Source organism: Lithobates pipiens, unplaced genomic scaffold (assembly GCF_037356315.1).
Source record: "Lithobates pipiens isolate NorthernLeopardFrog02 unplaced genomic scaffold, aLitPip1_a1.2 Scaffold_13, whole genome shotgun sequence".
In the NCBI taxonomy this organism is placed as follows: domain Eukaryota; kingdom Metazoa; phylum Chordata; class Amphibia; order Anura; family Ranidae; genus Lithobates; species Lithobates pipiens.
The window spans coordinates 269,239,522-269,258,098 of record NW_027507718.1 but is presented as its reverse complement, the minus strand read 5'-3'; the positions used below and the strand labels follow the sequence as shown (position 1 = coordinate 269,258,098).

The 18,577-nt window shown below is 43.2% G+C and overlaps 1 protein-coding gene across 2 annotated transcripts in view; it reads left to right on the top strand.

Annotated features, from left to right (window-relative positions):
* LOC143974844 (alcohol dehydrogenase 1-like) overlaps window positions 1–18,577 on the top strand; it is a 217,699-nt gene that overhangs the window by 165,954 nt on the left and 33,168 nt on the right. Inside the window, exon 9 of one of the 2 annotated variants that reach the window (XM_077476600.1) lies at window positions 4,387–8,176. The exons of the other annotated variant lie outside the window; for it this stretch is intronic. Within the exon in view, the coding sequence (XP_077332726.1) occupies window positions 4,387–4,411 (25 nt within the window). The 3' untranslated portion in view covers window positions 4,412–8,176. Of the gene's footprint in view, window positions 1–4,386; window positions 8,177–18,577 lie in introns of those variants that run through there. 2 annotated transcript variants of the gene reach the window in all.

The following is an 18,577-nucleotide window of genomic DNA, read 5'->3' as shown; positions in this document are numbered from 1 at the left end:
GTAATTATTTTGTGGCTGCAAATTTGACCTGTGAGTTTGTAAAGTTTGCCTCCCATTGAAGTCAATGGGGCCCGCCGCGAACGTTACGGTTCGTGAACTATCGGCCGCGTTCACGTTTCGTGTTCGCGAAACGTCCTGTCGGGAGTTCGTCCACCACTAGTCAGAAGGTTTTTTTTAATGCATTCTAGGCATTAAGATAAAAAGTCTTCTGTGTGCAGTGACCCCCCCCCCCCCCCCCCCACCCCACTAATACTTTTCTAGATCCAGCGATGTTGTAGGTTTGTCTCGGCTGCCCAGAAATCCCCTCCTCATTGACTGAGACAGCAGTGCAGCGCCATTGGCTCCCGCTGCTGTCAATAAAAGTCAGTCAGCTAATTAGGAGAGAGAGGGGGCGGGGGGCGGGCCACAGCTCCGTGTCTGAATAGACATATGGAGCTGCAGCTTGGCTCGGGTGCCCCCATAACAAGCTGCTTGCTGTGGGAGCACTCATTAGGAGGGAGGAGCCAGGAGCACAGAAGAGGGACCCAAGAAGAGGAGGATCTGGGCTGCTCTGTGCAAATCCACTGCACAAAGCAGGTAAGTATAACATGTTTGTTATTGTTAACTAAAAATTTTTACTTTACAATCACTTTAAGGTAATACAGTACAGTTAGATGAATATTGTAATCCCAGGACAGGAAATGTGTTATTGCCAGGATCATCAGGTGAGAATAAAAAAATGGAAAAGAAAATGAATTCAGTCACAACATCTAAGATCTGGTATACAGCAAAATATGGCATTTTTGATTTTTTAGTGCGTGCTAATGGTGTCTTTGAAGTACAGGTGAAGAACATACACTCGTGCTTTGTAATTAATTAAATTTCTGAAATCCTGGTATGTATATATGAAATGTGTATAGAGAGAGAGATAAACAGTCTATTGAGTGGGCCATTGACCATAAAAGACTGTGTAGCCCCGAATGCAATAGGAGTTGATTTACTAAAGGCAAGTAGACTGTGCACTTTGCAAACTGCAATTGCTTCAGAGCTTAGTAAATGAGCACTACTGACTTCCATCATCCAATCATGTGGAAGCAAAAATGCTGCTTTTTTATTTTCCTTGCATATGATGGGATATTCTTTGCAAAGTGAATCTTTACCTCATTTACTAAGCTACACCTGCAGAGTAACTGCACTTTGAAAAGAGCACATTCTATCTGCTTTTAAAAAAATCAGCCCCATATTCTGCATGTTATCAAAATGAAAAAAAAAGTGCAGCAAACGGGGGGGAACATAAATGTTTGTTGTATCATATGTTTAATGCAGTGGCGGCTGGTGAAGTTTTAGGATGGGGGGGCACCAGACCCCTCCCTTCCTTTTTGACGCCTCTCACTTTGTGGAAATGGGTGTGGTTTCATCGAAATAGTGGGCGTGGCTCTAAGGTGATGTGGTTAGTGTATGAGATGAACGAGGGAGAGAGGGATGGAGGGACAGCAGGCCCAGATCCTACACAACAATAGAAATATGTGTATTCTAGAAAGTTTAACAATTAGCAGATAAAGATATCACAAACACCTGGTGTTAGCACTTCAATCATCCCAGCACCATGGTTGTTATGGTGTCAGGATGATTGAAGCACATTATTTCTATAATAACATTGTAATGTAAAATGAAATCATTCAACTTACCATAATGCAGAACCAGTGGGAGCCCTGAGCGTGTCACTAGCCACGTCGCCTGCCACCAGATGCTATCAGGTGTCACAAGCGGAGTTCGTCCTTACATCAGGTGCCCTCAGCGTAGTCCCTCCTTACATGCAGCCTGTATCCCACCAAATTGAAGCAGGCTGTGTCACCATCAATTGCAGCAGCATGTGTCACCATCAATTGCAGCAGCATGTGTCACCACCAATTGCAGCAGCATGTGTCCCACCAAATTGCAGCAGCATGTGGCACCACCAAATTGCAGCAGCATGCGTCCCACCAAGTTGCAGCAGCATGTGTCCCACCAAGTTGCAGCAGCATGCATCCCACCAATTTGCAGCAGCATGTGTCCCACCAAGTTGCAGCAGCATGTGTACCACCAAGTTGCAGCAGCCTCACATCAAACCCCCCCTTACTTACATTGCAGTGCGTTGTCCTCTTGTGCCTCCTGTGGAGAGGTCCATCCTCTCATACTTCCTGTTTCCTCTCTCCTGGGTGCAATCGGAGAGAGAAAACAGGAAGTGACATCAAACTGAGATGTCAATAAAACCGCCCAGCCATAGTAATATATACTACGAAGCTACAGAAAGTGCCTTAAGGTGGGCTAAATTACTGCAAATGAAGCGCCACGTCTGCAATCTAGTGTCGTATCACTGTGTCCGGCGTTGGACTGTGTCCAGCATCGGAACACAGTGCACTTAAGGACCTTTTTTTTTTTAAAGGGCCAGCTTTAAAAAGAAATTATTCTTTTTTTTTTTTTTTACTTTTTTTTTTACTGTCTGGAGGGGGGGGGGGCAGCGCCCCCTATTAACGGGCCGCCCCTTGTTCAATGTCTTTTTCACCATGGGATTTCGAGCTGTTAACAGAATCTGGAAAATATTTGTAGATATAGAAAACTTGTATATATGCTCTCTTCACTGTTGATTATCTTTGTCAATGTGCACAATGAGGTACTGACATATAGGGGTTGATTTACTAAAGGTAAATCCACTTGGAACTGCAGTCGCTGTAGAACTGAGGGGGACATGCAAGGAGAATAAATACAGCATTTTAGCTTGCACATGATTGGATGATAAAATCAGCAGAGCTTCCACTCATTTCAGATCTTCCCCTCAGATCTACGGTGACTGCCCTTCCAAGTGTACTTTCAGTGCACTTGTAGTGCAAAGTGGATTTGCCTTTAGTAAATCAATCCCATAATCACAAACATAGGTTGGGCTTGATGGGCTTGTGTCTTTTTCAACCTCACCTACGATGTAACTATGTACTTCTGTTCTCACAACATCTTATTCTTTTAAGATTATTATCTTATTCATGCGACACTTAACAGGCAGATAAGAGGGGGTTGTATAGAAAGTCTGTAGCTTAGTATTATATAAGAGTGGAAAGTGTGGAAGTAAACAAAACAATATAATAACATAATGCACACCATCACAACACTGAATTATATTTAAACCCTTACAGACCACTTTTACCCACGAAAGCCTAGATTAAGGCTTACCTGTAGGTGCAAGAAATATCTCATAAACCTACATGGTTTAGGAAGTATTTGAAAAAGACAGGCACCGCTGTCTACGGCGCATGGACCGTAGACAGCGGCACACAGGCGCACTGAGCATACCATTAGTGGCAGCTCCCGCATGTATGTGACGTCATCACGGCTCTGGAAAATCACAGCGCCGGAGCCGAGATACACAGAAGGAAGATGGATACTTCATGAGAGAGGGGAAAGCGCTCCTGTGTCAGGTAAGTGACAAATAATGGGCTAATATGCAATACATAGTAGCTCATTATGCTTTACCTTTGCAGGGAAACAAAGAGGAAGTAAAACCCATCAGGATCATGGAAACATCATTCTGCAATATAAGCTTACAGTTTTATGGCAAAAAAAATGGTTAAAACTAAATTGAAGGCATGAATGCTTTTGCATAATTACATTGCTCCAGCTTGGACTGATGTAAGTGCCATACCTGGCCAAGCCCTGTGGAAGCTGGAAATCACTGTAGCATATACTGCTACTACAGCAATCACGATAGCTTTTGGGTCATGTTGGGTGACTGCTCTGCTGCTTAGGGAACACATTGAATTGTTTGCTCAGTCAGAGAACACTTTGGATCTCCCCACTGAATGTAAAGCATTTTCTGTTTGGACAAAGTGGAGAGGTGGAGTAGTGATGTCACAATCTCCACCTCGTCCAATCAGAGAGTGCTTTGCATTCACTGATAAAATACAAAGTGTTTTTTGTATGGTGCCCATGCTGAGTCTCCTGCGCTCAGTAAGCAGCAGGGAAGCCGCTCGCCATGGAAGCCAGAAGCTAGCAGCAATCACTGTAGTAGCAGTAACTATATATACAAATGCAAGTTTTGGCATTACTAAAAAAAAATTCATAACACAAAACACGTTGATCTCCTGAAAACTGCCATCTTGGTCAAACGCGTTGAAGCGTACCCTTCAATGCAGCAGTATCTACTACTGTGATTTCCAGCTTCCGAGGGATTATCGGGATATGATCATTTATTCATTTTATACAAGTTTAAAATTAATTACTCTACTGTGATATTCCTTTAGAATGTAAGTGACAATATAAAAAAAAAAATCCAAGCTTTAACTACTATCCTCCTAAACATCTAACAAAAATGTTTAAATTGCTTATTTTGTGTAAGAGTCTTACTCTTTGTTTTTTTGTTTTCCTTTTTTCTTGCAGCATACGCACAGTCCTCCAGTTCTGAGTTAAAAAAAAAAAAAAAACTTTTTATGATCCTGATTTGAAGGCCTAGATGAGGAATATATTGATTTTTGGATTTCGTTTATTTTCCTTCACTTCACAAGAAAGATACTATCAACATATTAAACTATGGCAAAGGCTTAAATCTCATTATGGGGGCACATGTTTAAAAAAAATTGTTCAGACATCAGCCCCAACCAAATACTGAAGATGAGGGTAATATCTTTAACTATATACATATCTAAAGGGAACCTATCATAGCAAAATCCACCGACTGACTTCACAGACTGAATTCTTGTTGCAAGTCAAATCAGAATAACCTGGGACAACCATTTATAAAAAGAGACAGCCTTTGTGACATGCACATCTCTCATAAAAGATTCTGTGTAGATGAGTTTAGATTTCTTTTTCTGCAACAGTTGGGTATATTGTGCAAGAAATGGCTTTAAAGTGTATTCCACCTAAAATTTGAACTTGTGCTTTAAGTGCTGGTGACCCCCTGACATGCCACATTTGGCATGTAATTTTTTTGGGGGGAAGGGGTTCCCTGTTTTCACAGGCACCCAGTTCCCACTTCCTCCCCTGGCGCAGTGGCACCAGAAGGCAGATCACCTCTCCCTCCTCCCTCCCTGCAATCTTCTGGGCCACATCACAGATCCCAGAAGATTGCCCGGCCAATCACAGCACCACAGCCAGGCACCCACAGTTAGAATGCCACCCCCCGCAGGGAGGAGCATCGATGGACTGTAGGAAAGGTGAGTGTCTGATTATTAAAAGTCAGCAGCTACACTTTTTGTAGCTGCTAACTTTTAAATGGGTGAAACTCGGCTTTATAAGAAAAAAATGCTGCTTACCTTTTTACTTGCTTAACTTTCCTGGCAGTATGATTATTTCAGATTTTAGGTGCTGAAAGCGGTACCATTATTTTGCATGGAAATTTGGTGTTTTATATTGTAGGCCTGTAATTCTTAGGAATAACTCATTTAAATCTGTCCAAACCAGAGTCTAGTAGACATCCCGGATATGATAGAGTTTGGAAAACAAAATCATAAATTATAATATAATAAATAACTATAAATAATTATACCAAATAATAATATAATAGTAATAAAAATTATTCAATATTGTATTCAATAATATAATAATAATAAAAATTATTAAATAATGTAATGTAAACACTGAAATTTGCTCAGCAGAATCGTCACTGTCATTACGTTTCAGTGTTTGATGACGGATCTCCCCACAAATCACTATCGCTCAATTCTGCAAGTGATTCTAATTTATTATCGCTGTTTTCTAGCTGGTCCAAAATCACTTTTGATGTAAAGGCACGGTTTTGGTTGCTATGGACAATCTCCAGTTACCAGGCAGAAAGAACAGTTTTTATAATATAAAACTGCATGCAGGGCACTGGAGAAAACACAAGGGACAAAAGGAAGGTGAAATAATTACATACTGTACAGTAATGTAATCTGTAAGATTACATTATACTGTATGTAATGTGTGTGTTTCACTTTTTGAATTTGGCGCTGTTCTCCGTCCCCGTGCATCGCAACGCTCGCAGGGAACGGAGCTCGGCTCCGTGATGAATCGAGCGGAGCATGAGCCGCTCGCACTGTGGGGAGGACATCGCTGGATCCAGGGAACAAGGTAAGTAAGCTCTTCCTGGATCCTGCAATGCGATCCCAAGTCTGGCTCGGGGGTTACTGCTTTTGGTTCTGAAATTCCACCCCGAGCCAGACTCGGGAATACCGCTAAGGAGGTTAAAAACAACAAGCAGATTTTTTCTTTTGGGTGTTGGGTGTTGAGGAATTATATTTAAGACTATATATTTAGATTTCCACAGAAGCTTAGTCATGATATGAATATGGAAGCTGGTACTAATGACTTGTCACTAAGGAATTGACTAGTAAAGGAAGGATAGAGACTGGGAAAACAGATAAGGCTTTAGTCATGATATGAATATGGAAGCTGGCACTAATGACTTGTCACTAGGTAATTGAGTAGTGAAGAAAGAATAGAGACTGGGAAAGCCGATAAGGCTCTGTGTGTAGGTAGAGTCTAATCAGGGTACCCGAAGATTGAGAGGAATCATTACACAGAGTTATGTGAATGCTGTTAATATATTGTAGAAATTGAATAGACGGAAACAAGGCAGTTATAGCAATGATACTACTAGACCAGTGATATGCAATTAGCGGACCTCCAGCTGTTGCAAAACTACAGGTCCCATCATGCCTCTGCCAATTTGTGTCATGCTTGTGGCCAGGGCAGGACTTAGAGTGGTGGGGGCCCCTGGGCTTGAGTCACTTTCAGGCCCTACCTTCTATACATTACCGTATTTATCGGCGTATAACACGCACCCCAAGTTTAGGAGGGAATTTTAAGGGAAAAAACTTTTAGGAGGGAAGTTTAAGGAAAAAAATGACATTTAAATGCCCATCGATGCAGCCTTATCAGTGTCCATCTGCAGCCTTGTCCATCCATCTGCAGCCTTATACAGTGTCATTGTAGCCTTGTCAGTGTAGCCTTCTCATTTGCAGCCTTGTCATTTGCAGCCTTGTTATTGCAGTCTTGAAATTTAAAAATGGCTCTCGGGTTCTCTTGGCGGCTCATGGGTCCTCTCGCATTCCCGAGCGGAGCCGAGAGTAGCCTCATAGTCACGCCCAATCCCTGTGTTATGTCCATCATAGGGCGGGACTGGACATGACTGTGAGCGGAGCCGAGCCGAGTACACGCAGCTATGTATCTCTGTGGGGCTTGCGGGCCCCCTATTGGGTGGGGTTCGCGGGCCCCCTATTGGGTGGGGCCCATGGGCTTGAGCCCAGTCAAGCCCAATGGTAAGTCTAGCCCTGCTTGTGGCTGTCAGAGTCTTGCAATGCCTCATGGGACTTGTAGTTCAGAAACAGCTGGAGGTCCGCTAATTGCATATCCCTGTATTAGACCGTACAGTCTTCAGGCAGAGAAGTAATAAAGTCGTTTTTCAGCAGTATTACAGTAATACACTTACAGATCGCAGAATGCCAGAGGAGTACTTTCCTTGGAGGAGGTATGGTTTTACTGCATGACACTGTGATTCCCAAATCTCCCTGTGGATAACCGGTTGCCAGAGAGAGACAGTTTTAAGAGTCTGACAGAGAAAACACGCTTTTATGGAAAATTTAGTATTTCCCTCCTCAACAGGTACCTCTACCTAATGCTACTCCTACTCTCTCCCTATCCATTGGGGGGCTCTATCCTTATCCTACTCTCACATGGGCAAACCAAAACAACCAGAATGTCCTATGTAAGGAATTCTGTGCCAAGATGGCCACCCAAATCTAGCAGCATTTCTGTATTCAACAATATAAGCTGTCCTCCCCAAGATGGCTGCCTGGAGCCCATAGCAGGGAAAAAGTTCATCTTCAATGGTCTTCTGTCAGCAGAAACAAAATGGCACAGCGCTACCTTTAGATTGGTGTATATACTTCAGCCAACACCTGCCTACATGTGTAATGTATATCAAAAACGTAACTCACCTGATAAAATTAGCTTTCTCAAATAAAAACAGTCATATAAATGTAAACAGCATTTGGTCAGAGCTTGGTAAAATTAATATAACTAAGTCTGTTCATTATTACGTCGAAAGACCTTTGACAATTTTATTTGTACAATCATCTGTTTTACATTTAAAAACATAAAGTCAAGGAAGTGATGGTTTATACATTTTTGCCTGCAATTATGTTGATTAAATGTGTATTATCAAGTTTGATTAAAGGTATTGCAAACATTCTTATCTGCAACTTGTGTTTTTTTACCTACATAAGATGTGCATTGATCATGTAGTGTTATGGTGCTATTTTTTGCTCTGTATGCCCAGTATATAGTAGAGTAAATCTTCTCTTATTTATTTTCTGTTTAAAAGGCAAGGCACTGCACAGGTCAATGCATGACCTCTGTAGTGAGACCTGACACTTCCCTTGAAGATACAATCCCACAATCCACAGGTCTCTCAGTCTAGTACAGGTGTGAGCTACACAGTAATTAGATCAGACGCAAACAGGCAGATCATTCACAGAGAGATCACTGATTCATCACATTAGCATGCCCATATTTATGATGCAACACAGAGTGGATGGCAAGGCAATGCATTGAAATGCGCCAGAGGTTGCCTTTTCTTTTGTGAGATAGGGACAAGCTAGGGAATAAATAAATGGACAGCTATGATATGACAAACTGCAGCCACAAAATGTGAGCCTATCATTGCAAGGTAAGGCAAACAAACAACCCAGGGGACATAACTACACTAATACCTAGTAACAACAACAAAAACATTTAAAAGTGTACAATGCATTTAAGGTTCCTTTCACATGGAGAAGATCCATTTTGAAGGACTCTAGTTGCTCAGCGGGGATCTTTCCGCTGATCCCCGCTGAGCAGACGGATGATAGGTCCGTCTGCGCTCACTGTACATAGATGTACCTGTCAGAGTCTGGCTCTCCTGTATGGGGAGATCGGAAAAAAACAAACAGCCTGTCTGTTTTTATCCGATCCCATCTGATCCGACCTGCTGGATGGATGGCGAATGAAGTCAACCAGCTGCAGCCAAAACTAACGTGTTTCACTGTAAGGAGTGAGATGTGTTAAACATTGATTTACTTTCATAAACCATGAGCCGCTTTCCTCTGTTGGGGGAGGACTGAGGTGTTGTATAATTCAGGCCTCAGTATAAATGAATATCTGGGCTGACAAGTAAACTCTTATGCCCCCTACACACGGTACATATCCCGACCACAAAATCTGTCTGATTTTTCAGACGAATTTTGGCCGAAACTCGTCTTGCATACACATGGTCACACAAAGTTGTTGGAAAATCCGATCGTTCGGAACAAGGTGACATACAAAACGTACGACGGGACTACGTAGAGGCCAGTAGCCAATAGCTTTCGTCTCCAAATTATTTCTGAGCATGTGTGACACTTTGTGCGTCGGAATTCTCTACACACGATCGAAAAAAGTCAGATCGGATTTTGTTGTCGGAAAATTTTACATCCAGCTCTCAAACAGAAAAAGTCTGATAGAGCCCACACATGTTCGGATTTTCCGACAACATAATCCGATTGGACTTTTTCCGTCAGAATTTCCGACTGTGTATAGGGCATTAAAGAGCACCTGTGCCCAAGCTTTGGGCCTTTAACTATTTTAACATTGGTAAAAAGCAGTAAAAGAGCTTTAAAGAAAGACAGTTATTACTTTTTCAGCTGTTTTCACTGATACAGTGTCTTGACAAAGTATTCATACCCCTTGAAATTTTCCACATTTGGTTATGTTACAACCAGAAACGTAAATGTATTTTATTGGGATTTTCTCTAATAGACCAACACAAAGTGCCACTTAATCGTGAAGTAGAAGGAAAATGTTAAGTGGTTTTCCAAATTCTTTACAAATAAATATCTCAAAAGTGTGGTGTGCATTTGTATTCAGCCCCCTATACTCTGATACCCCTAACTAAAGTCTAGTGGAACCAGTTGCCTTCAGAAGTCACCTAATTATTAAATAGAGTCCACCTGTGTGTAATTTTTTATTTTATTTTTTCATTTTCAAAGGGCTTTATTGAAAAAAAAAAGGAAGTACATATTGATATGTGAAAATTGTGGACAAAACATAGGCTAATTACAATGTCCATAGAAGAATAATAAAAGACATATAGTGTGAACAGGTGAGCATAACTTTGGATTTATTCCAGTTCCCGGACAAGGGATCTGGAGGGGGGAGGGGGGGTACAGGGGGGAAGAAAAGAGAGGAGGGGGTAGTTAACGATAGAGAGTTAACATTAGTATTCAGTTAGTAAGCTGGTTAGCCTGTCCTCGTGTCAGTCTTAGCGCAGAGGGCTCAAATTACTCTAAAGGAGGGAAGAAAGTGAGGGCTGCCTCTATGGAAAGGGCTGCCGTAGGGGGTACTATTTATATTATAATCAATTACAGGACTTAGCACTGGGGTCGGATAGCTAGGGCTTCCAGTGGCAGAGGAATTTCCTCAAAGTCATTTGTGTTTTTGCAAAAAGGTATTCCATCAGCAAGTGTTCATTTAGAATTTCAATAACATTACTGATAGAGGGTGTATTGGGTTGTTTCCAACTGCGGGCAATAGCCAGACGGGCCATTATAAATATATGTGTGACAATAGGATGGAATTGTGAAGGCCAGACTGAGAGGTTTAGGCCAAATAGGGCCATCTGCGGGGTAATGACACGAGACAGGCAGGTAACCTCCTGAATAAGAGTGGAGATGTCCATCCAGTGCGCACCTATGGAGGGACATCCCCACCATACATGAAAAATATGACCGTCCATGTTACAGTTCCTCCAGCACTTGCTGGATTGAGTAGGGAAAATGCGGCCCAGTTTTATGGGGGTATAGTACCAGTTGTATAGAATTTTCATTACAGTCTCCCAATGGGAGACGTTTTTGGAGAGCACAGCGGGAAGGCGAATAGCCCGGTACCAGAATGATGGGGGAATGTGAATGTGTAATTTGGACTCTCAGTAAGCTATCGCCAAAGGGCTTTCTTTTTGGGTCGGCTTCGTTAGGAGTACATAGAAGCAAGAGATGCAGCGGAAATTGCTAATGGGCGAGTAGAAGAGCTGGATAATGTCTTTGGTGGAGTTGTTATTGGAGGTTGAACTTGAGGTGAGAATATGGCGTATTCTCAAGTAGATGTAGAAATCCTTGTGGGAGTTGAGGTATCGGTCTGAGAGTTGTTGAAAGGAAAGAAGATGGTTGTCTTGGAAGAGGCCCCCAAGATTTCGGATGCCTTGCGATAACCATTTCTGTATTGGTAAATCCGGGGAGAGAAAGGAGATGGCTGCAAATGGTAGTTGGCGGAGATGTAGTCCACCTGAGACTTGCGATATAGATTTCCAGATATTTAAAGTTGCATTAATGGTAGGTAAAAAGGAATGTGTGGGATGAAAACCCAAACATACAGCTGCCAGGAAATGCGAGGGGGTATGCGCCAAGTCTGCAGCTTCAATTAGAGTCCAGGGCTGTAGTGAGGACATATCCCAAAGTTTTCTAGTTGGTCTAGTAAAGTAGCTTTGTAGTATAATATAAGGTTGGGCACCCCCAGTCCAGCATATTTCATAGGCGTGTAGATCAAGGAGGCCTTAACGCGTGGTTTGCGGTCTGCCCAGATGAAATTGTTAATAATTAGTTGGAGTCCAGCAATATCAGATTGCAGCATTGGTATTGGTAAAGTTCTGAATAGGTATAGGATGTGTGGTAAAAGAAACATCTTAGATAGGGCTATCCGGCCTGCCCAGGAGGCCTTCACAGGTAAGAGCGATTTGGTTATAGCCTGTAGCTTCTGGGTAAGTGAAGCAATGTTAGTATGTAGGATTAGAGAAGCAGGGGAGGTCAGCTGGATGCCCAAGTAGGTCATAGAGGAGCTGGAGGCCCAGGAAAAAGGGGACACGGAGGAGATGTTTGTTCTAAGCTGTGGGGATAAGCAGATCCCCAACATAGCAGATTTAGAGTGGTTCAATTTGTATAGGGAGATCTGACTAAATTGATGTAGGAGATCACAGAGCGGGGGCAGGGACCGTAGTGGGTCAGTGAGCCAGATAACAATATCATCGGCGTATAGGCCGATTTTATGGGAGCTTTGGTCAACCATCAGCCCAGCTATTTCTGGGTGAGTTCTGATCGCCTGCAGCAGTGGTCCAACGCAAAAATGAGTGGTGAGAGGGGACAACCTTGTCAGGTTCCGTTAGTGATGGAAAAAGGGGAGGACAACAATCCTGATGTGAGAACTTTTGCGCTTGTCTGAATGGACCGTGTATACCAAATTTTTGTAGGACAAGGTCTAAATATAGCAGATTGTAAAAATATATGTATTTTATTAGTTCAAAGGCTTAATCGCCATCATAAATTTAAAATACGGACTCTGGTATATGTTATTACAGCATATCGATGGGTAAAAGATATATGCAACATTTCGTACAGAGATAGTTACAGGAACAATTTACAAATACATCAATATTTCAAAAGCTACAAATAGCACCCATGCTACCCCAATGCATTTCGACCTTCAGGGAGTCAGCGTCTTCTTCAGGGGGGGGGGGGGACAAAACCCAAGCAGAAGGGGTGATTATATTGTATATTCTGCAAATAGTCAAAAGAAAAAAGACTTTCAATAGAAAAGTTTTTGCCTAAAAATATAATATAGTTATTCAGCTTCACATTATATTAACGGAGAAAAACAAAGGAAGAGGAAATCTCTCTCTTCAACATCCTCCATACCTGTTTCAATGATCTGTATCGTATGGTGTTCCAGGAATCAAATGAATGAGTCATGACTGCTACACCCTATTTATATCACTTGCTTAATTGTTCGATTGAGTATAGGTGTGGTTCTCCTCCTTCCTAAAGGTGTGCCTATTCTCCGCCCCTTCACTGCTCTCCTCAGCGCCCAGAGCCATAATTATGGCTCCTGTCAGTTCCTCTGCGTTCCGGAAGGCAAAAAATGCCCCGGAAACACCGTCGTCTCCGACGCAACCCACGTGACATCGCGATGATGCGCGTGTGCATGCGCAATGCAATACTCCCCAGGAAAACCCGGGGAGAACTTGCGCAAGCACACAGCGCAACCCGCGACGTGCGGCGCGATCGGGGAATACCGCCGGCACGGGGCTTACTCCCCCCAGCCAAATCGGGGGGGAGTATCGGGGGATAGGAAGGGGGGAATCGGGGGATAGGAAGCAACAATGACGTGCTCCCTCCTCCCCTCCCCGTGTCGGGAAGTCAGCGAAACCCCCGATATAGTCAGACCTCAATAATTTCAGCAGATCCTTGAGGCCCAGAAGGAATCACATAAAGTGACAATGCACCAATAAATATAATACATATGTTGCTAGTAATACTAAATATTGTCAGAGTAATGGATACCACCACTGTTGTTTCACTGCTTCTTCTATGGTATTTTTATGGTAAAAATTCAATTATGATCCTGGAAAAAAGGGGAGACGGGAGAGAGAAGAACAAAAACAGAAAAGGGGAGAGGGGGAAACAGAGGGAAAACAGAGGGATAATAGCTGAGCCCACATGATGGCTCCATGTTGAGATTCAACCACAGAATATATTTCTTTGCATTCACTAATATTGTTTCATTTTTCTTTTTAATCCCTTATCTTGATGCCTTAGCTCGTTTTTCCTGAGGTATAACCTTTTAAGAAAGGTGTGATTTTTTTTCAATAAACGTGTACATTTACGTATTAATAAAGAAATTTGAGTTTCTACCTGGTCACCTTGTTCGAGATCAGTCTCGTAACCAAACATAAGATTGGTCCATTCATCCCCCTGAAAAGCACTCATCATAGATGAGGCAGGTTAACAACAATGGGGTACATTAGAATACAATATTTACAAAAAAGATATGATGATTATACAAAATTTGTTATACAATCGTTACACATGACCATCTCCCTCCCTCCTCCCCTTCCCCCCCCCCCCCCCCCCCCGCCTCACATACCAGAGACCATATCCAAGCTCATATGCACAAAGAATGGGAAAATGGTGTTTAACCACTGATAATTACTAAATGTAAGAAAAAAGATAAAGTGCATGGAAATAAAATAACGAGCTGGCTGCACACCCCTAAATATTCTAAAAAGAATGAAAGGACAGATTCCCCTTGGGGTTTTCAGGCAGCGACAAGAAGCAGAAATAAATTTGTAAAAATATATTTATTTTATTAGTTCAAAGGCTTAATCGCCGTCATAAATTTAAAATACGGACTCTGGTATATGTTATTACAGCATATCAATGGGTTTTGTCCCCCCCCCCCCTGAAGAAGACCCTGACTCCCTGAAGGTCGAAATGCATTGGGGTAGCATGGGTGCTATTTGTAGCTTTTGAAATATTGATGTATTTGTAAATTGTTCCTGTAACTATCTCTGTACCAAATGTTGCATATATCTTTTACCCATCGATATGCTGTAATAACATATACCAGAGTCCGTATTTTAAATTTATGATGGCGATTAAGCCTTTGAACTAATAAAATAAATATATTTTTACTAATTTATTTCTGCTTCTTGTCGCGGCATGAAAACCCCAAGGGGAACCAGTCCTTTCATTCTTTTTAGAATATTTAGGGGTGTCCAGCCAGCTCGTTATTTTATTTCCATGCACTTTATCTTTTTTCTTACGTTAAATATAGCAGATTAACCCGGTCGAATGCCTTCTCTGCGTCAAGCGAGATCAGCAGAGAAGGCACTCGACGGTGCTCCACCCAGTGGATCATGTCGATGAGTCTGCGGGTGCCATCTGAGGCTTGCCTGGAAGGAATGAAGCCTACATGGTCTGGATGTACTAGGTTTGGAATATAAGAGGCTAAACTAGCAATTTGGCATAAAGTTTAGTGTCCGTGTTGAGGAACGAGAGAGGGCGATAACTAGCTGGGTCATGTGCAGGTTTACCAGGCTTGTGAATGGTAGTTATTATCGCTTCAAGGGATTCTGAGGGGATCTCACCAGTGTTTAAAAAATGATTAAAGGAGTTGTATAGGTGGGGTGTGATTTGGTCCATATATGTTCTGTAATATTCATTTATGTAGCCATCCGGACCTGGGGCTTTATGCAATGGAAGCTCTTATAGCTTTGAGGATTTCTAGGTGGGAGAATGGCTTGGCTAGGTCTTCAAGTTGCGAGGGGGATATCGAGGGGAGCTGAAGAGGGGTAAGGAAGTCTCGTATTAGTTGTGTGGTGGGCTGCGGTTCCGACGCTGATAGGGAGAGGTTGTATAATTTTGAGTAGAAGGCACCGAAGTAATTTGCAATATCTTTGGGGTTTGACAGTTTGTGGCCTTTCTGATTTAATAAAAATGAAATTCTACATTGTGCTGCTTTCTTTTTATATTGCTGGGCCAGGTGTTTCCCTGCCCTATTGCTCTGAGAATACCAAGTGAGGTGAAGGCGCCTAAGGTAAAAATCATGGCTTTTTTGAAGGAAGGAACTAAGTTCATTCCTTAAGGTGCTAAGTTCTTTTGCATTGGCCGGAGTGGGACTTTGTTTATTCATGAGTTCAATCGCTTGTATACGCTGTAGAAAGGAGTTTATTGCAAATGTTTTCTTATTCTTTTCCTGGGCCCCCAGCTGAAGAAAAATTCCCAGAATGACCGACTTATGTGCGTTCCAGAGTGTGGTTGGGTTGGAGACAGAGCTAGTCTTAGTGGCAAAGAAAGAAGTTATCTTGGATCAAATCCGTTCCTGGGTCTAAGTAGTGCTGCGTTTAAAAGCCAGAGTGTATGTCTGGAGGTGGGGGGCGAGAGAGAGATGGTGATGGATACTGGAGCATGGTCCGACCATCTATTAAGGCCGATAGTTGCTTTGATAACTTTTTGTAGTAGGGACTTGGAAAGCAGAAACAGGTCGATCCGAGAATAAGATCTTTGGGTATGGGAATAGAAGGAGTAGTCCCTCTCAGTACCGTGCAGACACCTCCATGGATCATGGAAGTCTTCCAGGGAGGCTATTGAGGATAGAGCCGTGGACGTCTTGCGTTTTGGGTTGGAGGAGTCCATCTGGATATCTAAGATCTCATTGAAGTCGCCACATATTATAATTTTGCGTTTTGGGTAGTACTGCTTTATAAAAGGTAGCACTGCTTTATAAAAGGATTTCTGGCGGGTATTAGGGGCATAGATGTTTACTATGACGAGGGGTTGGTTGTTAAATGTGGCCGACAAAATTAGGTATCTACCCGCAGGGTCATATTCTGCGTAGCTAAGGGTAAAGGATACCAAAGAGCGGACTGCTATCATTACCCCCCTCGTCTTTTTGTCAGCGCAGGCATGAAAACAATGGGGGAATAGTCTGTGAGTGCATAGTGGGGGGGTTGAGATCGGAAAAATGTGTCTCCTGGACGCATAGTATGTCCGCTTTCTGATTCAAGGCTTCGCGCGACAGGAGTGACCTTTTAAAGGGGCTATTAAGGCCTTTAGTGTTTAAGTAGACAATTGTGAGCGACATTTCGTTAAAATTGGGAAGTCAGATATCGGATAGTTTCACGGTACTAGGGGAGGACAGGTTCCAATTAAAGAGGGGGAGAGGGGAAGGAGAGGGTGGAGGGACAGAAAAGTAGCAAAGGATATTAATAAACACAATGGGACGTATGAGCAGGTCTGGGTCAGATCAGGTAGAATAGACCCAATCTGAGCAAACAGTGCTAGAACTATGCAGATACTAGAATAGAATAATAATGTATCTTATAAAGTAAACTCAATTAATACGTTTGAAAACGTAAAAGTATAAACCAATAAATGTGCTTAGCACATCAAAGGTTATGGAGCGTGGAAGGGATAACATAACTGCTTCCACTCCTCCACACAACTACAACATATGATAAATATACTGATAATAAATAACCAGCAATAAACCTTAGTTGTCTCTAGGAATGTTCGGAGTGTTGCATGATACAGGCGGGTGACTTGCGGCTAAGTTAGAGCGTGCGATTCCCACGGGTTGGAGATCTTGGAGGATGGCCTCGCAGGAGGGGTGCGAGGGGGTGCTTGGGTTAGCAAGCCCCAGTTAAGGAGTTGTTTGAGACCTTCCTTAGGAGATAATATAGCAACTTGTTGGTTGCGATGGGTCACAAGGAGCTTTACAGGATGACCCCATTTGTAGGCAATTTTTCGCTCATTCAGTATAGAAGTGACCGGTGCAAAGGCTCTACGCGCCTGGGAAGTAGCCGCTGATATGTCATTATATAGTGTCACTCCATGGAAGGGATCTGGAAGTGAGCGCAAGGACCTTGATGTGCGCATAATATCTTCCTTGACATGGAAAAAGTGTACCCTTGCCAGGATGTCTCTGGGGACAGAGGCTGGGAGATGTTGCGGTTTGCGGATCCTATGTGCCCGATCGATGAGCATGTCTTGTGTCGTCAGCGATGGCACAAGTTTGCGGAATAATTGGTGCAAGTACGGCACAATTTGCGTGGCTGCAAGAGATTCAGAGACCCCTCTCACCTTAAAATTGTTCCGCCTCGAGCGATCTTCGAGGTCTGCGATTTTTTGGGCGAAGCTGGGTGACCATAGCAGCCTGCTCATCTTGTATATCTACCATAGCGTTGTGTGCTTTAGTGGCTTCAGATAAGTGTTGCTCTATGTGGTCTGTATGCTGCTCTAAGGAGGTGACCTTCTCGTGCATCTGGTAAATAGAGATCCTTAAATCCCTATGCAGTTCTGTTTGCAGGGACAGTAGCATGGCTTTTAGAGAATGCTCAGATGCTGGGTTGTCTGTGGTGAGGTAAGCAGCAAGTGAATGTGTGGCTAATTGATCTGTGGCGGGACTACAGGTCCCAGCGCCATGATGCTTCTTAGAGGGAGGCTGCTTATCTGGGGACTGTGTTGGAAACTCTGTAAGCCTCTTACCTCTGTCCCCAGGGGAGATGGAGTGTTCACTCGTCTGATCCATGACATCGGCCATCACGTGGAGCAGAGAGGAGGCCGCCGCAGGGCTGTTAGGGGGGTGCTCCGGGTTTCCCGAGTCCCGGCCGGCGCCATTTTGCGGATCCTGCTGTGAGGGCCTTATGTAGAAGTCCAAGAGTCTGTGGGGTCCCTTGAGCTTGCCTTTCTTCTTGGACATAGTCCGAAGGTTGTCCGGTATGCAGGAGGCTGTGCAGCAGCTCGTCTGGTTAGCGGGAGACGGCTGGTTATGCTCCTCTATAGTGTGGAGGAGCGGAGCGGTGTTTTTATGCGGCCATCTCGCTCAGCGGCCAGTCCACGCTCCCACCTGTGTGTAATTTTATCTCAGTATAAATACAGCTGTTCTGTGAAGCCCTTTGAGGTTTGTTAGAGAATCTTAGTAAACAAACAGCATCACGAAGGCCAAAGAACACACCAGACAGGTCAGGGATAAAGTTGTGAAGAAGTTTAAAGCAGGGTAAGGTTATAGAAAATATGCTAAGCTTTGAATATCCCACGGAGCACTGTTTAATCCACCATCTGAAAATGGAAAGAGCATGGCACAACTGCAAACCTGCAAAGTCTATCTACCTAAACTGACAAGCTGAGCAAGGAGAGCATTCATCAGAGAAGCAGCAAAGAGGCCCATGGCAACTCTGGAGGAGCAGCAGAGATCCACAGCTCAGGTGGGATCTCAGTTCAGATAGGACAGTTATTAGTCATGCACT